The sequence below is a fragment of the Helianthus annuus genome, chromosome 17 (genome assembly GCF_002127325.2).
Source record: "Helianthus annuus cultivar XRQ/B chromosome 17, HanXRQr2.0-SUNRISE, whole genome shotgun sequence".
Taxonomy (NCBI): Eukaryota; Viridiplantae; Streptophyta; class Magnoliopsida; order Asterales; family Asteraceae; genus Helianthus; species Helianthus annuus.
Window position 1 is genome coordinate 191352442 of NC_035449.2, and position 16810 is coordinate 191369251.

General features: G+C 37.4%; 1 protein-coding gene across 1 annotated transcript; it reads right to left on the bottom strand.

Annotated features, from left to right (window-relative positions):
* Nucleotides 1–1138: 1138 nt before the first annotated feature.
* LOC110925459 (DNA ligase 1-like) lies at nt 1139–4852 on the bottom strand. The gene is made up of 5 exons (XM_022169413.1): nt 3868–4852; nt 3697–3833; nt 3226–3639; nt 2930–3117; nt 1139–1523 (listed from the first exon to the last, which is right to left on the bottom strand). The coding sequence occupies exons 1-5, from the start codon at nt 4850–4852 to the stop codon at nt 1139–1141; spliced, it is 2109 nt and encodes a 702-aa protein (XP_022025105.1).
* Between the last annotated feature and the right edge of the window lie 11958 nt (nt 4853–16810).

Genomic DNA, 16810 nt, shown 5'->3' on the forward strand with positions numbered 1-16810 from the left:
CATCATCTAGTTCTATCTTATAAGGTTTCTATCCAGATTGAGACGACAAATAATATGAGAGTTTAAGGTAAGAGTGACTTTGTTTTAACCATGCAAACCTCACAACTGTCATAATGTAGCTTTTATATTGATACTAAATTCTGAATAATCTACAGAATGTATAAGGTATCATAAAGCCCAATTATAAAATAGTTTATTATGGTTCTTATTGTCTTAACATAAAATTTTGCCACTAATTCTCAAATTAATTATTTGTTGATTTCTGGTAAGTAAACGTATAGAACTAGACTCAACCCGTCATGTGTTAATTGGAATATTATCATTAGCAGACTCAAATATCATAAATATCTAACTACTTATTTTAGCTAGCTGTCTCATTAAGTTATGGATAGTCTCGACGCTCATGTCTAGTTAATGGCAAAATTTGTATTGAGACTTTTCTTTGAAGAAACTTATAGCTGGAAGTAGTACTTGTACACTATCTCTGAATCTTAAAAGTATCCTCCTTTTATGTTTAGTGGCGGTGGGATGAACAACATCTAATTTTCCAGTTTCATGCATTTCTTTTCTTGTACATATGTTGCTAATCAACACACTCATCTTCCTTTGGTACTCTTGAGTGGTATAGTTGATTCTTAAGGCAACTTATGGTATTGGTGGAAAAGTTATATGTAATGCATCAGAAAAGTGTACTGATTTCCATGTGTAAACCTTTAAGTAATGGGTCATGGTATTGTACATCATGATGTATTCACATATACCACTAACTTTATAGTAAGAAACTAGAGTAATGCATTCGTTTTAGGAGTTATTTTGATTCTTCCAAAGAAAACAGATTAGTCTTGGGAAATTTAGAATCTAGAATAGCTCCCATGATAGCAATAACAAAATGAGTTCGTGATTATCATAAGAGATATAATGTTTGACTTATCCCACTAGTCATGCTCTAGTTTTCTTCTGTAATACTTTTATATCAGAAAAGAGCAGTAGGATTGTCATATCTTAAGAAATAATCAACAATCCAACAAGAGCAAATTTTGTATAAACTCTTTAGTAAGCAAAACATTTTAGGTTTTGAAATTAGAGTGGATAAAATAGATGAGATACAAACTTAAGAAGAAACTTGGAGTGATTTACATTATGAGGTAATCAAGTAAGGCATACACAAATTACTCTTTCTTAACCACTTCTTGCGTTCTTCGCGTTGTGCATCTTTCGTTGTACCATCAAATTTCTTATCTTTCAGACATTCAACAACTTTCCTTCTCAACTCATCTACGTTCTCTTGACTGAAAAACTCAACAAGCGTTGGAAAGTTGGAAGTATCTACATTCACATTCTCTTTGTCGCTGCAGTCTTCAACCTCAACCCTATCATAATTATCAGCTTCATCAACATACTTGTACTGATACTCGGGCTGTTGATTCATATCAAACGCATTCAACTCTTCTTCAAAGTCAAACTTGAAGTTAGGATCATCAATACGCGTCATTTCGATAATATCATTCATGGTGTAAGTATGCCTGATGTCACACCCCAATTTTTAATGAAGAAGATGACTGCGAACTCTGTGTTTAAAAATAAAGCAAAACAAGTTTTATCACAAATGAAATCCCAGCCCAACCGGCTGAGATTCATGCAGAAGACCAAGAGGTCGCGGGTTCGAGTCCCGGTCTCCGCATTATTGCTGCAATATTTTCTTTTTATAAAATCACAATATGGTTGAATGCAGTAATGTATAAATGAGATAAAAACCTTATAATATCTAATCAAAAGACGTAGTCCAGTTTGCTTGGTTGGTACTTGTTAACCCGAAGGTCATGGGTTCAAACCTCGTCTGGACGTTTTTTTTTGGGGTTTTATTTTCTTCATTAATTGTTTTCTTTTACAATAAAACCCTTAAACATAATATTAATTAATAGTTTTACTTCTAATCCTTCCCCTTCTTCTACAAATTTAACCTTTAAACCCATTAAATACACAAATAATTATCTTTTATTACTATTTAATTCTTTTCTCTAAATTTGTCATAACATTAAATGTTAAATTATAAATACCAAACTAATTAACTCGTAAACTATAAAATATTAGGAATATTATTTAACGAGATCGTATGTGGTATTTTAACAACTAGGATAATCACTCTCGTTCGTTCTCTTGGATATTCTCTATTCCTACTCGTGCGTTATTTCGAGGAATCGCTTACGCAACCAATGTGAGTATACTCGAATTCCCATCTTTACGTTTACCACTTTTCGGGGTGTAACATGTTTAACTATTAAACTACACTTAAACTTATTCTTTATGCAATGCATAAAACAATCCTTATACATGAATACTATGTTATGATACTTGATGCTTACGTGGACCATACTTATGTGATATGTTTTAGTCATTAGCTTTCACGAGCCTCCATTTGACATGTATAGCGCTATAGGAGTAACGCACCGCCCCCCTTAAATTTGTGTTCATGTCGAATTAACTAAACTTTCTTGCGTAAACAGAGGATTGGCTAGAAATATTGCATGCCATGTTAGGTTGATCTTGTATAAACAAAGTTGCCATGTGGATTTGTTTTTTTTTTTTAAACTTTATACTTATACTTATTCTTAAACTTGTATACTCGCCTTTGCTTTTGCATTGAATTGTATTTTAAACATGTTACAGGTTGATGATTGATGATCCTATGAAAATGGATAGCAAAGATGCCTAGATACTCACTTAGACGTTTAGGTTTAAAGTGTTGTATCAAATTTTGTTTATGTTATGTTGAACAATGTTGTTGTTTGCTTTTCTTGTAATGTTTTGACAATTTATTATGAAATGAAATCGGTTGAATTAAATATTGTCACCAATAGTGTTATGAAGTCTCTTACAATCTTGAACAAGTCCCACTCCAATGATTCCGCCATTGGTTGGGGTGTGACACCTGATTTCTCCTTCCTCAACTTCAGGCTCAATACGCAAAATCAACTTTTCTCTTTTATCAACATTCTGATCACCAACGTTCTCCTCCTCACCTGTAGCATCCTCAGGCTCTTCATTCGCATCGTCGTGAAGATAATCTTCGACATTCTGTTCATTTGATGCTTCAGAAACTTTAATTCCTGTACCACCCTGACCATCATCATCATCATCATCACTATGACTACTTGCAGAGAATACATCGTCTGCATCATCTCCTTTTTCTTCATCATCATCCTCTTCATTATCATCCTCCTCGACCTCTTCCTCATCATCAATAACATCATTAATTAACACGTCTTCTTCAAAAATACCAGAAACGACAGATATTGGACGTGGATTTTGAACAGGAGATTCAAGTACAGTTGATGGAAAAATTGATCTTTCAGAAACATCCGAAACACCTTCAACACCCTTGCCTTTATTCTTCATCTCAGCATCAATCATAGCTTGACGTCGAGCTCTAACCTCTTCGACTTCAATCTCTTCAAATCTCTGCTCAACAGACTTTCCAAGCAAATTTTCTAACACTTTATTCATCATGTATATCTCGTGTTCTTTCATTGCTTTAGCAGCTTCCAATTCTTTGTTCTTTAAGTATTTGTTCTGCTCATCTCTGCGTGCTTTCTCTTCTTCCAACTCAGCAACTTTTACTTTAAGAATATCAATCTCTGCCTAATCAGCTTCAACTTTCTTTAACAATGAAGAGTTTTCAGCTTCGACTGTCTGTACACGCTTTTCTAGTTTCTTCTCACGATCCACCAACTTTTTGTTCTCAACCAACACTTCTTTAACTTTCTTTTCCAACCTTTTTACTTGATCATCACTTGCAAAATTGAAATCACCAATGTCTTCATGAGGAATATTCCCTGGTATGGGGAAAATCTCTGTATCCAGAAGAACCAAGAGTGGATGTGACAGGTGGTTGTGTGGATGGTGGTGTTTGAAAGATTTGTTGTGAAGTAACAACAGGTTGTTCTTGAATTGGTGAAAGATGTGGTGGTGCTAGATGTGGTAGAGGTGATGGTGGTGGTGTAGGTTGTTTTGGTGGTGATTTATGTGGTGATTGAGGTGGTGATGGTTCAGGTGGTGGTGATGGTGGTTGACTTGGTTTTGACTTTGGTTTTGATGTGCGTTTAGGCAGCTTGATTGTCAACTTTCTTCTTGCTGCTTTAGGAGAAACCACACTTTTTCTTGCATTGGTCTTCTTCCTACCACCAGATGATGGAGGTGTCTGAGATTCTATAACATGCTCAGGAGATGGATTGTACAATTCATCATCTTTATCCTCTCTCCTCTTTCTCTTGAGCTGCTTTTCTTTCTCTATTTCAGCTTTAATTCTTTTCGCACGTTCAGTTTCATCAATTTCTTCTTCAGATGAACTTTTATCTTCATTATCACCTTCATCACCAGCTGTCTTCTCTTTTTCAGCATTATATTCGTTAAGAGATTTCAAAAACTTTGCAGATTCAGGAGATAAATGAACATCTCCTTCAACATTAACTTCAGCTTCACATTCAGCTTCATCTTCTTCCTCAGATTCATCAACAAGCATAGTCTCAACACTTTTCTTTTGACGCTTTCTCTTTGGTTGAGAAGATGAACCCTCCTCTACTTGAACTTTTGGAGTTGTTTTCCTGCTTCTTTTCTTTTTCTCTTCTTTCAATAACCACTCATTTCTAGTTTCTTTGAAGCTTGCAAGTGTTTTCAACTCATCTGCATAACTTGCTTCTTTTATTTCTTCGTCATTCCTCCACTTTTGATGTTCAATAGGATCTGGATCTTGATAATTTTTGTCTTTGATGAACCCAAAGAATTCAGCTTTTGTTGATGGCTCTGGATGGTTTGGGTGATATCTGGCCAATTGTTTCAAAGACTCATTATCCATGTGGAATAACTCCAACAATTCATTGTTTCATCTCTCTCCAAATCAGGATAAGCATGATCCAACATCATCTGAACAAATCGTGGATAAACCCAAGTCTTGTCTTTGAAGTAATATTCTCTACCATGTAGTGAAAAATAATCTTTGAAAAGTTATACTTCTTATTCAACACTAGTGCAGTCACCATGTTCATTTAATAATCCCGCATCACATCATAACCTCCTTTTCGATGACTGAGAGCATGCAACACTGAATGTATAAGAAACTTGTAAGGCTTAGAAAAACACGCTTTCAAGTAGTTAGCCTTGTTCAGTGGTCCTCTATAACCCATCCGCACCATGCAACCTTTGACCATCCCCTCTGGGAACTTTGTCGGAGAATTTTCATCATCCGGAAAGTCTATCACCTCACGTAGAAGCTGCTCTGTGATAATGATCGGTTTGTTTTTATCATTCAAGCTCACAATTGAATTTATTGTTTTGTGTTCTTCGTCATATGTTGCGTTTTTCCAGAAACGTTCAATGTATGATTTGAAAACCAGATGTTGATTTGTCAAAGCTTTCTGAATCGGCAATCTTTTCATAAACTCCATAATACTCTTGAATTCGGCCATCTTTGGTATCTTCTCCTCATCGTAAACACAACAAATGTTGTGTAATGGATCAAATATCACATTTGAAGCCTGAAAAACAACAACATATAATCAATTCAAACACTTAAAAAAATTTCATCACAAACACATCATTCAAGCAAAATTATTTCAAACGAAATATCATTTCAAGCGAAATGAACAGATCAAACGAAATCATATTTACAAGAGAAATCACAGTTCATGCGGAATCACCATTTCAAACGGAATAACCTGACTTCGTACGAAATCAACTTCAAACGAAATAGGCTATTTCGTACGAAATCAAATTTAAACGAAATAGTTATTTCGTGCGAAATAGACACTTTCATCAGTGTGCTATTTCGTGCGAAATAGCATGTCGTTTCGTTTGAAAATGGCAACAAAACAATCATGATCAGATGATAAAATTGATTCTCTGGGTTTGTTCTTTAGTGAATTCCGAGCATGAGGGTGTGTTTTATTCACATTTTAGACCACATAAACACCCTAGATCTAAGTCCAAAGTTTCAGATCTACCGATTTCATACGGAAACATGTCATCAACCTCAAATTGGAACCCTAGATAAGATCTATAACATATTCTGAGTCCATGGGTGTGTTAATCGGTCATTTTTACATACATATAAACCCTAGATCTATGTTTCAAATCATGTTCATCGCCGACTAAACGAAATCAGTTCAGATCTGGGTCAAATCAACAAGATTTCTCACCTTTCCCATGATAATAGTTGAGTAAACCAACTAAAATCAGATTACGAGCAACAAATCGGGCAGAATAACGGCTTAAAATCGAAGTGATGGGTGTTTCGTTTGAAATCGCCTGACAGGAACTTTGAAACGAAATGACAGAAATGACTCGTTCAAGCGAAATGCCTCCTCTATTTATAGACGTGCCTATTTCGTGCGAAATAGGCATTGAGCAGTTGATGTGTGTAAAATGCAACATATAAATGACATCAATTAAGGCATAAAACTAACCCTTTTTAAGTACTAATGTTGGAAAAAGAGTGTTTTTGTCTTCCTTTTGTATTTTCAGGATGAAATGAGCTCAAATTCACAAAAGAAGCAAAAAGACAGTTAATTCTAACATAAATACAAGAAAAAGAATAAAAGTAGACTGCCCGAACCCTCAACGGCATCTCCCCAAGCAAAGAAGAGAAAACAGAAGCCTGAACACGCCCCGTGCTCAGCCAGCACGGGGCCGTGCCCAAGAAGCAGCAGAAAAGACAAACCTGTAGAAGCTTCTATTGCCCACCACGGGGCCTTGTCCAGTGAGCACGGGGGCGTGGTGAAAGTACAGCAGGCGCATTAATTGTAATTGCGAATTACAATTAATGAAGAGAGATAGTGTCAGACGGGCACGGGGGCGTGTCCAGCGGACACGGGGCCGTGCCCAGCCTTCTGTTTAGCCTATAAATAGGAGTGCTTGGTTTCATTCCAACTCATCCCTTGGCACACCACCTCTCTCACACTTCATCCACCACCCACCACCACCATAACACCATCATCCACCACCATCATCCATTGTCCATCGTAGAGTGTGTGAGTCGTCTCGGGATCCAAGATTGATAGTAAGAGTTCTTGACAATCAAGGCCATGTTTGCCTAAGTCTCTTACATCACTTGGTGAAGACAAGTGTTTAGTATAATACTTTTTATTTTTAATCTTTTGCACTTTTTATTTGGTTTTGTATTAATGACTTTAATAACTAGTTGCTTATGTTGAAGGTGATCTTTCCTTATTGTTTGTCCGTGGTGTCTTGGCATTATTTTACTGTCTATATAAAATAAAAGATTTTCACCATTCATATCTCCACGGTCTATATGGAGGTATGTTGGCTACCTGGTCGGGGGTTAAGGGAACGGTTTGGTAAGGGTCTTGCCCTTGTTCAGCGTTTAGAGGTCCTGCAAGGGACCTGGGTCAAATTTAGTAGGATCTCCTTCAATGCCCATAGGTATTGGATGGCGGGGATCCAAACTCTTTGACCCCCTCATAAGTTAACTACTATTAATACTATAACCCGGCTATTTAGGACTGTATCCCTGCTGACTCAGACTACTTAGTCGAGGGTAACGTCACCGCCAAAAGCGGGGCCTACCATAATTTGCATTAATAACTTAATTCATTATCTTCCAATAATCCAACCCTTTAGGATTGTATCCTTGCTGACTCAAACTACTGGGTTGAGGGTAACGTCGCCTTCAAAAGAGGGGCCTACTACAATAACTAAGATAATCTCTTAAACAAGTGCAAAAGTGCGAAAATAATCAAAGGTTATACTAATACACGAGTCGGAACCAAGTGATTCATCTTGTCTATCTGTTTTTATTTTATTTTTATTTTTCAGCATTTACTTAGTTATATTTTCTTAGTTAAAAACATTTTTTCTAACTTTTGATTTGATTAGACGTTGAGGATAAACCGGTATTAAAAGCTCTTATGTCCTTGGACGACCTCGGTATCTTACCAACACTATACTACGTCCACGATGGGTGCACTTGCCCATATGTGTGTTTAGTGTTAGTGAATATCGTGTTTTATAAATTTAAAACTTGGCTACAGGTGTAAAAAAGGCTTAATTATATATCTAAATTATATTACACTACACACGCATCAGCAGTTTCAAACGAAATAACCGGTTCCAGTGGAATCAAGTTCAAGCAAAATCACAATTGAAACGAAATCACATTTTCAAGCGAAATGGCTATTTCGTGCGAAATAGTCATTTCGTTTGAAATGGCACTTTTTCAAAAATTTTCAAACTTTTTCACTTTTTGAGATTTTACCGTCACACCCAATTAACCAAGTCCAAGTTAATGACCTTGGTCAACTGTTTAGCCTACCAAGTCCAAGTTAATGACCTTGGTTGACCAGTTTATGAAGATGCTGATTTTCTGAAACAGATATAAGTTCAAGTTAATGCACTTTTAAACTTTCAAGCAATTACCAATCACTTTTTCTCAACCTTCTGCTTACCCAACCCTCATGATCCAACTAGCTCAGCACACAAGACTTTGATCATTTGTTCCCCAACATCCATTGTTGAAAATTAGATGAAATGCAAATCTTTTTGGATTTTATAAAATGCTAAACAAACAGACAATCTTTTTGGATTTTTTGATAAGCAACAAACTGTACATACAATATTTTTGGTGAGCGTGTTAGGGGATCATATCAGCTTCCGACAAGACACAAATACCGTTAAGCTTAGATTTCATTTTCAGCATTAAACAATTCGCTTTGATTGTCGATATACTAATCCTCTTAAATTTTCACACAATTTTCAATCTATTCGGGATACAGATTAATATCTTAAGATCTTAACTTTTACGCGTGTACCACCTCAGAATATACTCCCGTATCCAGATCACTATATTCAGTCTTACAGGTGAATGCACACTAATGATATCTGTTATTGGGTGAATGCGAGGCCATGAGAGCTCAGGCTAGAACTTCCGTTCGTACAGAGAGAAGATGGCTCGACTTTCGGTGGGTTCCCTTTGGGAATCTTTTTTTACAACAGCACATGATTAGCATTTTGCAATGTATCATCATTTTTATGCTGAGGGGAGGCTTTACGAGTAAAGCTGTGCAGAGTATTATACGAGGACTAGGCTATTGCTTCCGCAAAATCAGAAGTCCTGGTATAATACCCCAGATATCATCACGTACAAAGACCTAGTATGTCAGAAATAGGATCTTTCAAACGAGATTCCAGGGGTTACCTATATATCCTGGAGATGTTCCCCTCATAAAAACAAGTTGTTATTTTATATTTATATCCCAAACAAATCTACTAATTGTGTAAAAACCTATCGACACATCATTTGCAAGACTGCTTAACACATTTTAACTTTACATTTCTTTAGCGTACTGTATCTGTCTAGCTGATGCACTATCATTTCCCCTTTTTACACAAACTCTTTTTCAGTTTTTCAATTTTTTTTTTTCAGATTTTCTAATGTTTTTGGATTTTTAAATTATCATGTTTTTGTATTTTTTGCAAACTTTCTCCCCCTAAAATCAAAGACATATTTTTGTGTTTTTGTTTCTATCAAATGCAGAAAATAAACTGTACAAAAACTTTGACAACATGAGATCGCCGTCCTCCTCGGCTTCACATTCAACAACCCTCCCAGAAAGCAAATTTTTTAACCCATTTAATTTCAAAAGATAGTTAAATCTCTTTTTGTCAAACGGTTTGGTGTAAAAATCAGCGCTCTGTTCATCGGTGTGTATATGTTCGATTCGAATCAATTTCTTCTCGTGACAATCTGGGATGAAATGATGTCGAATTTCTATATGTTTTGTTTTAGAATGGTGAACCGGGTTTTTTGTTATGTTTATCACTGCCTCATTGTCCACAAATATAGGCGTGTCCAAGAACTGCAAACCAAAGTCTCGTATCTGCTGTTGGATCCAAAGGATCTGAGAGCAACAGCTCGAGGCCGAAACGTATTCAGCCTCGCATGTAAAGAGCGCTACTGAGGTTTGTTTCTTGCACTGCCAAGTGACCAGTCGAGTTCCGAAGAACTGACAACCTGCAGTGGTGGACTTAGCATTTTGCTTGCAGCTACCAAAATCCAAATCAGCATAACCTGTGAGAGAGAAGTCACCAGACTTAGGATACCACAAGCCGGTGCTTGGGCAACCTTTCAAATACCGTAAAATGTGTTTCACGATCGTCAGATGTGACTGTCTTGGGCTAGACTGATAATGGGCACATAAACACGTCGGATACATGATGTCTGGGCGGGATGCAGTAAGATACATTAAAGACCCAATTATCGACCGGTAATACGTCTCGTCCACTTTCTCTCCACTCTCATCTGGACAGATCCCGTGATTTTGAGCCAGGGGGTTGATGTTGGAGTAGATTCAGACATGTTGAACTTATCCAGAACATCGTTCACGTATTTGGTTTGATGAATGAAGATTCCTTCGGGCATTTGATCCACCTGCAGCCCTAGGAAGAGCTTCATCTCCCCGATCGAACTCATCTCAAACTTTCTTTTCATCACTTTCTCAAAATCTTTACACAAATCATCATTTGTCGATCCAAAGATGATATCATCGACATAAATCTGCACGATCAATAGATACCCTGCAACCTCTTTGGTAAACAACATACTATCAACTGTCCCTCTGGTGAACCTGTTGGCCAGCAGATATTGGGAAAGCGTCTCGTACCAGGCTCTCGGGGCCTGGTGTAATCCGTAAAGCGCTTTATCGAGAAGATAGACTTTGTTTTTGTGTACTGGATCTGTGAACCCCGGCGGTTGTCCAATATACACTTCTTCTTTGATTTTGCCATATAGGAATGCAGATTTCACATCTAGCTGGTAAACTTTGAATCCTTTCCAGGACGCGAATGCCAGGAAGATTCTTATCGCCTCGAGTCTAGCAACAGGTGCATATACTTCCGTAAAGTCAATGCCTTCTTGCTGACTGAATCCCTGTACTACCAATCGTGCTTTATTTCTTACGATCACTCCTCTATCATCTCTTTTACATTTAAAGACCCACTTTGTCTTTATCAGCTTCTGATTTTCCGGAAGATCTACCAATCTCCATACTCCCAGCTTCTCAAACTGCTGCAGCTCTTCCTGCATAGCGTTCACCCAGCTTTCTTGAGTTAAAGCTTCTTTATACGTTTTTGGTTCAATCTGCCAGATGAAACACTTTAGTGAGAAATCAACTTGTAAAGGAGCAACAGATGTATAAAAACATGTAAGAGCTCTGTTGCTCTGATCTCGCGTTTTTACTCCACTCTGAAGATCACCAATTATCTGCTCTGAAGGATGATAAGACAAAGTTCTTGGCATAACATTGTCAGGCACATTCACTTCCGATTGCAAGTTAGTGATGTCTTGATCACCGGTGTGATCAACAGCTTCTGAAGTTGCAACATTTGGCTCCTCGTCAAAAGTCGGACCGGATTCCGATTCTGAGTCGTCAGATTGATCAAATGTTGGAGTTGGTTCCTCTGGTGGTTCATGAGCAGTTCCACTTGGACCGGCCTCGTGATTCTTTGAACCCTCGGTGGGTGAAGAAACTACTAGCGGTCTAGGCACTTGTTCTTGTGACATAGATTGCTGATATTGGTACAATAGTGCTAGTTCCTCTTCACTTGGCTCAGTCGGCAGTTGGAAAGACTCCCAAAGTTTGTCGTAGTCGAAAAGCAATCTTTGTCTGGGAAGTTGCGGTGGAGCAGTATGCTTCTGCCAATCGACATGCTAAACTTGAATTATCTTTCCCAGGAATGGAACGAACACCCTCTTTAGTGGACTCACATAACCTACAAAGAAACCCTCATTAGATTTTGCACCAAATTTGCTATCTGGGTCTATAAAAGTACAAGGAGATCCAAACGGTTCTAAAAACTTTAAATTCGGCTTATAACGATGAAGAAGTTCAAAACAGGTTTTCTTGTATTTCTTCACTGTGAGGACTCGATTTAGTGTATAACACGCTGCTGCAACTTCTTCACTGAAGAAAAATATTGGCAACTTGGAATCGGCGAGCATTGTTCGAGCTGTTTTAATCAAGGTGCGATTCTTTCGTTCAACTACACCATTTTGCTGTGGAGTGTATGGTGCACTAAATTCATGAAGAATTCCTTTCTCGTTACAAAACTCGAGCATGCGATTGTTTTTTAACTCCGTTCCATTATCGCTTCGTATTCTCCTGATCGGTAATTTGTACAGCGTCTCCATCTTCTTGAACAGTACCATCAACGAATCAAACGTTTGGTCTGTGCTTTCAATACACATCACCCATGAAAATCTGGAGAAGTCGTCGGTGACCACCAGACAATACAAATCTTCACTCAAGCTTTTCACATTAACTGGTCCAAAAAGGTCCATGTGGAGCCTTTCGAGTGGTATTCTGATTGAATTCAACAGCTTCTGTGGGTGTGCCTTCTTTGTTTGTTTTCCCTTCTTGCACTCTACACAATCATCATTTAAATGAAAAATTTTCAGATTTACACCTTCTACAAGATCATTGTGCACAAGAAAATTCATTTTTCTGATATGAATGTGGCCCATCTTTTGATGCCACATTCTTGACTCTTTTTCAGTCACCTTTGTTTTTGTCACAAAACATTGTTTTTTATGATCTGTTGTTGTTGCGACACTTATATCGAGAACATACAAGTCATTTTCGCGTGGAGCTCGCATCAACACCATGTCCTCAGGAATTTTAAAACTAGGTTTTATGATTAAACATTCATTTTTTGTAAAGTGTACTGTAAAAGACTTGTCACAGATCTGTGAGATGCTCAACAAATTGTTTTCAAGTTTGATGATATAGTTCACTTTGTCAAACGTGACGACTCCGTTCGTCAGAGTTCCTTCACCAACTATTCTGCCGCCCTGATTCCCTGCAAATCCAATATATCCTTCGTTGATAGATTTGACGTCATAGAGCAAAGCCAACATTCCCGTCATATGCCTTGAAGCTCCGCTGTCCATGATCCACTTCGAGATTATTGACCTCGGAAGCCCCTGCATACATCAAAGAAATTCATTCAAACAATGGAGCCCATGATTTCTTTACTTTTGGAACACTACCAAACACAAGATCACATGACACATCAACTTTCGAAATGTTAAAGATGACATTCGGAACATCAGTTTTGACTTTTGGTTTTAAATCTTCCTTCTTAATTGGTGGAAATTCTTCAAGCAACTTGTCTAGTTCAAATTCCAGTTTATCAACATCATTTTCAAAAACTTTTGGTTCAGATTTTAGCTCACTTTCCATCTTCTTCTCTTCAACCGACTGTTTTGGTTTTGCCACCCATGATTGGTTTTCAAAAATTTTTGTCTTCGGATAAACCTTTGAAGTCTTTCGAGTCTTCGAAGATTCGCCAATCTCAAAGATTGATTTCGGCTTTTCTTCGGACTTCAAAGATTCACCTCTTTTCAAAATTCGAACGGGGGAAACCATTGGTTTTTTACCCTTAACATCAGTTGGAGTTTTAGGTTTGGGTTTTTGCAAAACTGGTTTCTCAAGCTTTTTCACGCATTGCTTGGCCATATGACCAATTTCATTACAACGGTAACAAATTCTTTTGTCATACTCGACAAAAGTTGACTTGTATGTCTCTTCTCTTAACTTCTTAGCTGCATTGAAATCGTCAACAACTTTTTGACTGAAAATATAATCCTTTTCATCAATCGTGTTCTTACCAGCAACAAAAACCTCACACAACTTTTCTTTTGGCTTGACATTCTTCTTAGCCATTTTCTTTTCAAATCCAACTCCTTTGTTTTTGAAATTGTTTCCATTTCTCCTGTTATTACCACCATTGCTCACCCACTCTTTCTTTCCCGAGTTGTTTGGTTGTGATTTAACAAAAGACTTTTTCGGTTTGGAAAGAAACTCATTGTTGTTAACCTTAGAAATGTTAATTTCAACCAGTTTAAACACCTTTTCAACATTTTCAATTCTGGCATTTTGAATTGGATACTCAAAATCAGAATAAAGTTTGTCAGTTCCGGTCATTGTGTAAACCACAATGATCGAATCATCATTCACAACTTTATCTGTTTTTGGTATAAATTTGTCCAAGTAGTTACCATCTTCTTCAGAATCAGAAATGGAGTTTTCAAAATGAGTTTTCACAGTATCAAACTCCAAGTTATCACTTTCTTCATCTAACACTTGGTCAACAACGGTTTTGATCACCTGTGACTCGTTGTCAGTGTCGGATGGAGAAAATGTAACATCGATACTTTCAGGCAAATCATTCTCAACTGTTCTCAGCTTGAGATTCAAAGCAGATTCCACCCCATCTGGATAGTTTTGAGTGTAATGATTCCACATTGGGGGTGGAACACTTTTGAAGACAGGTTTTGCATCAGGTTGTTTCGGAACAATTTGATCAATAACATATGATGAAGCAGTATAACTCATCAGTTTCTTATCAACTCTTTCAGTTTCAATTTTCATTAACTCAAGTTCTTTTTTCAACGAAGCAATTGTGTCTAGATGGATGTTAATCTCCATTTGTTTATCCATGACAGTAGATTTTAGCAAATTCGTGGCTTTATCATTTTCAAGACTTTCTTGTTTAATCATTTTGATTGATCGTGCCAAACTGTTATATGCTTCTTTTATCTCACTGAGATCATATTTTACTTCATTAGTAAATTTCTTCAATTCTTGAAATTTGTTGTCTTTTTCAAGACAATCCATGTAGGGTTTTGAACATTGTTTGCATGGAATTTCATGAATTGAATCAACCTTCTCAGAAACCTTTTCATCTTGGTCAATTTTAATATCAGTTTTACCACACCCATCAGACTCTGACTCAGACTCTTCTCCTGATTTGATCTCCTCAATTTCTGATTTCTCGTCATACTCCTTTTAAACTGACTCTGTTTTGACAGACACATTTTTAACTGACTCGGTGTCTACAGACTCCGTTTTGACAAATTTTGTTTCTACCTCTTTCAGCTTTCCTATCAATGCTTTGTCAGCAATCTCTTTTAGAGTCTCTTCATTCATTTCTTTGGAGACGTCTATTATCTCTTCAACAGGAGCTTTCTCAACATCGTATTGTGGGCAGAATCCGATAGTTGGCTCGCCAAAAAAACCTGCAAAAGATTCAAACATATTAGGAGGCATTATTGATTTGAAAGAACTAGCAATAATCTCCTGTTCAGATTGATAGTAGTAAACTTCTGCAGCTATCTCTTCAAGAGCAGCCAAGTTCTCTTCAGATACGACTTCACTGACTTCTTCTGTTTCAACAACGCATTCCGGTTCTTCCACAATTTCTGCCATCATGGCCATACCCTCACTACCAGGGATATACTTATCCTAACTAAAACGTTCAGCAACCTTTTCATCATCCTGATTGACTAGAAGAGCTTTTTCAGGCTTGTTTTCGATCTGAGGTCTTTGTGTGAATGGTTGTTGACTTGTCTTGTGATAAATTGCTTGTTTGTAGTAGTCGTTTGTGAACGGGTTTTGATGATTGTTGACCTCCCTATTTGGACATTCCCGTTTGAAATGTCCTTTCTCTTTACATTTGAAACATGTGACTTTTGATTTATCAAACCCAAGCTTTTGATCCGATCCTGAAAGACTGTTCCGACCTGCTATCTCCATAAATCTTTGAGCTCTCCTGACCAAGCTTGCCATTCCCCATTTGATATCGATCAATTCCAGCTCCTCTGGATCGATCTGATCATAATCTTCCTTTGTCATATCAGGGTTCCCAATTCTACCTGCAACGAAACTTTCATAAGATTCAAGCACCGAAGCAAGTAGTCCTATGTGTTGTTTCGCTGATGATTCAGTAAAGTCTTGAGCATTCTTTATGTTCACTGCTATGTTGCACAGAATTCCTGGACCTTGACTTTGTCTGTTTGATCCTGACGAACTTTGGGTATATGATTGATCTAGTGAGTTTTGAACCTTTGGATTTGGTTCAAAACTTGCAAATGGTGAATTATTGCTGCTTGATGTGCCAGGTGAAACTCCGGATGTCGAATCAGCACCGAAAGCTGTCTGGATCTTTGGGCTTAGATTTGATGTTGCTGACAAACTTCCTTTGTAATACAATGAAACATCTTGTTGCACATTTGAAGACTTCATTTTTCTAATCTTCATCAGTTCAAGTTCATGTGATTCAATATTTTCAATGAATGAGCTAAGGTTGAATCCGATATACTCCAAATTGTTTTTCAACACCATCAGATAAGTACCCCATTCATCGTATGGCAAAGCATCCGACAACTTATCAACCCATTATTCATCAGTTTTCTCAATGCCCAACCGCTTCATCTCAACAACCATGTGACAGTATCTTTCAATCAACTGTTTTGTTGTCTCACCCTTTATACCCGTAAAGATATCAAACTCTTTCTTCAGCAAAGCAGTTTTGCTTTTAATCATAGACACGCTTCCAAGAAACTTTACTTTCAATGAATTCCAGACGGACTGTGAATTGTCATCATGTTGCAGTAACACTAAGATATCCTCTTTGATTGCTTGTTGTAGGATACTCATCATTTTCTTTTCTGCCTTGAAATCATCTTGTTCAAGTGGAGTCAAACTGCTAATTGATTTTTCAATTCCCGAACCATTCTTTGGAGGAACATATTTCGACTTGATTTTCATCCAACATTCGAAATGGTTTGCTTGCACCCACGTCTTAAACCTTCCTGACCAGCCAGCATACTCATCAATATTCATCAACTTTAGCGGTTTCTGCATCGTACCGAGTTCATTCTCCATGTTCACATTTTGCACGATACTAGCTGGGTTTTGCACTGCCGTCATTCCCCCATCGGCAAACAAGTTGTAAAACTCTT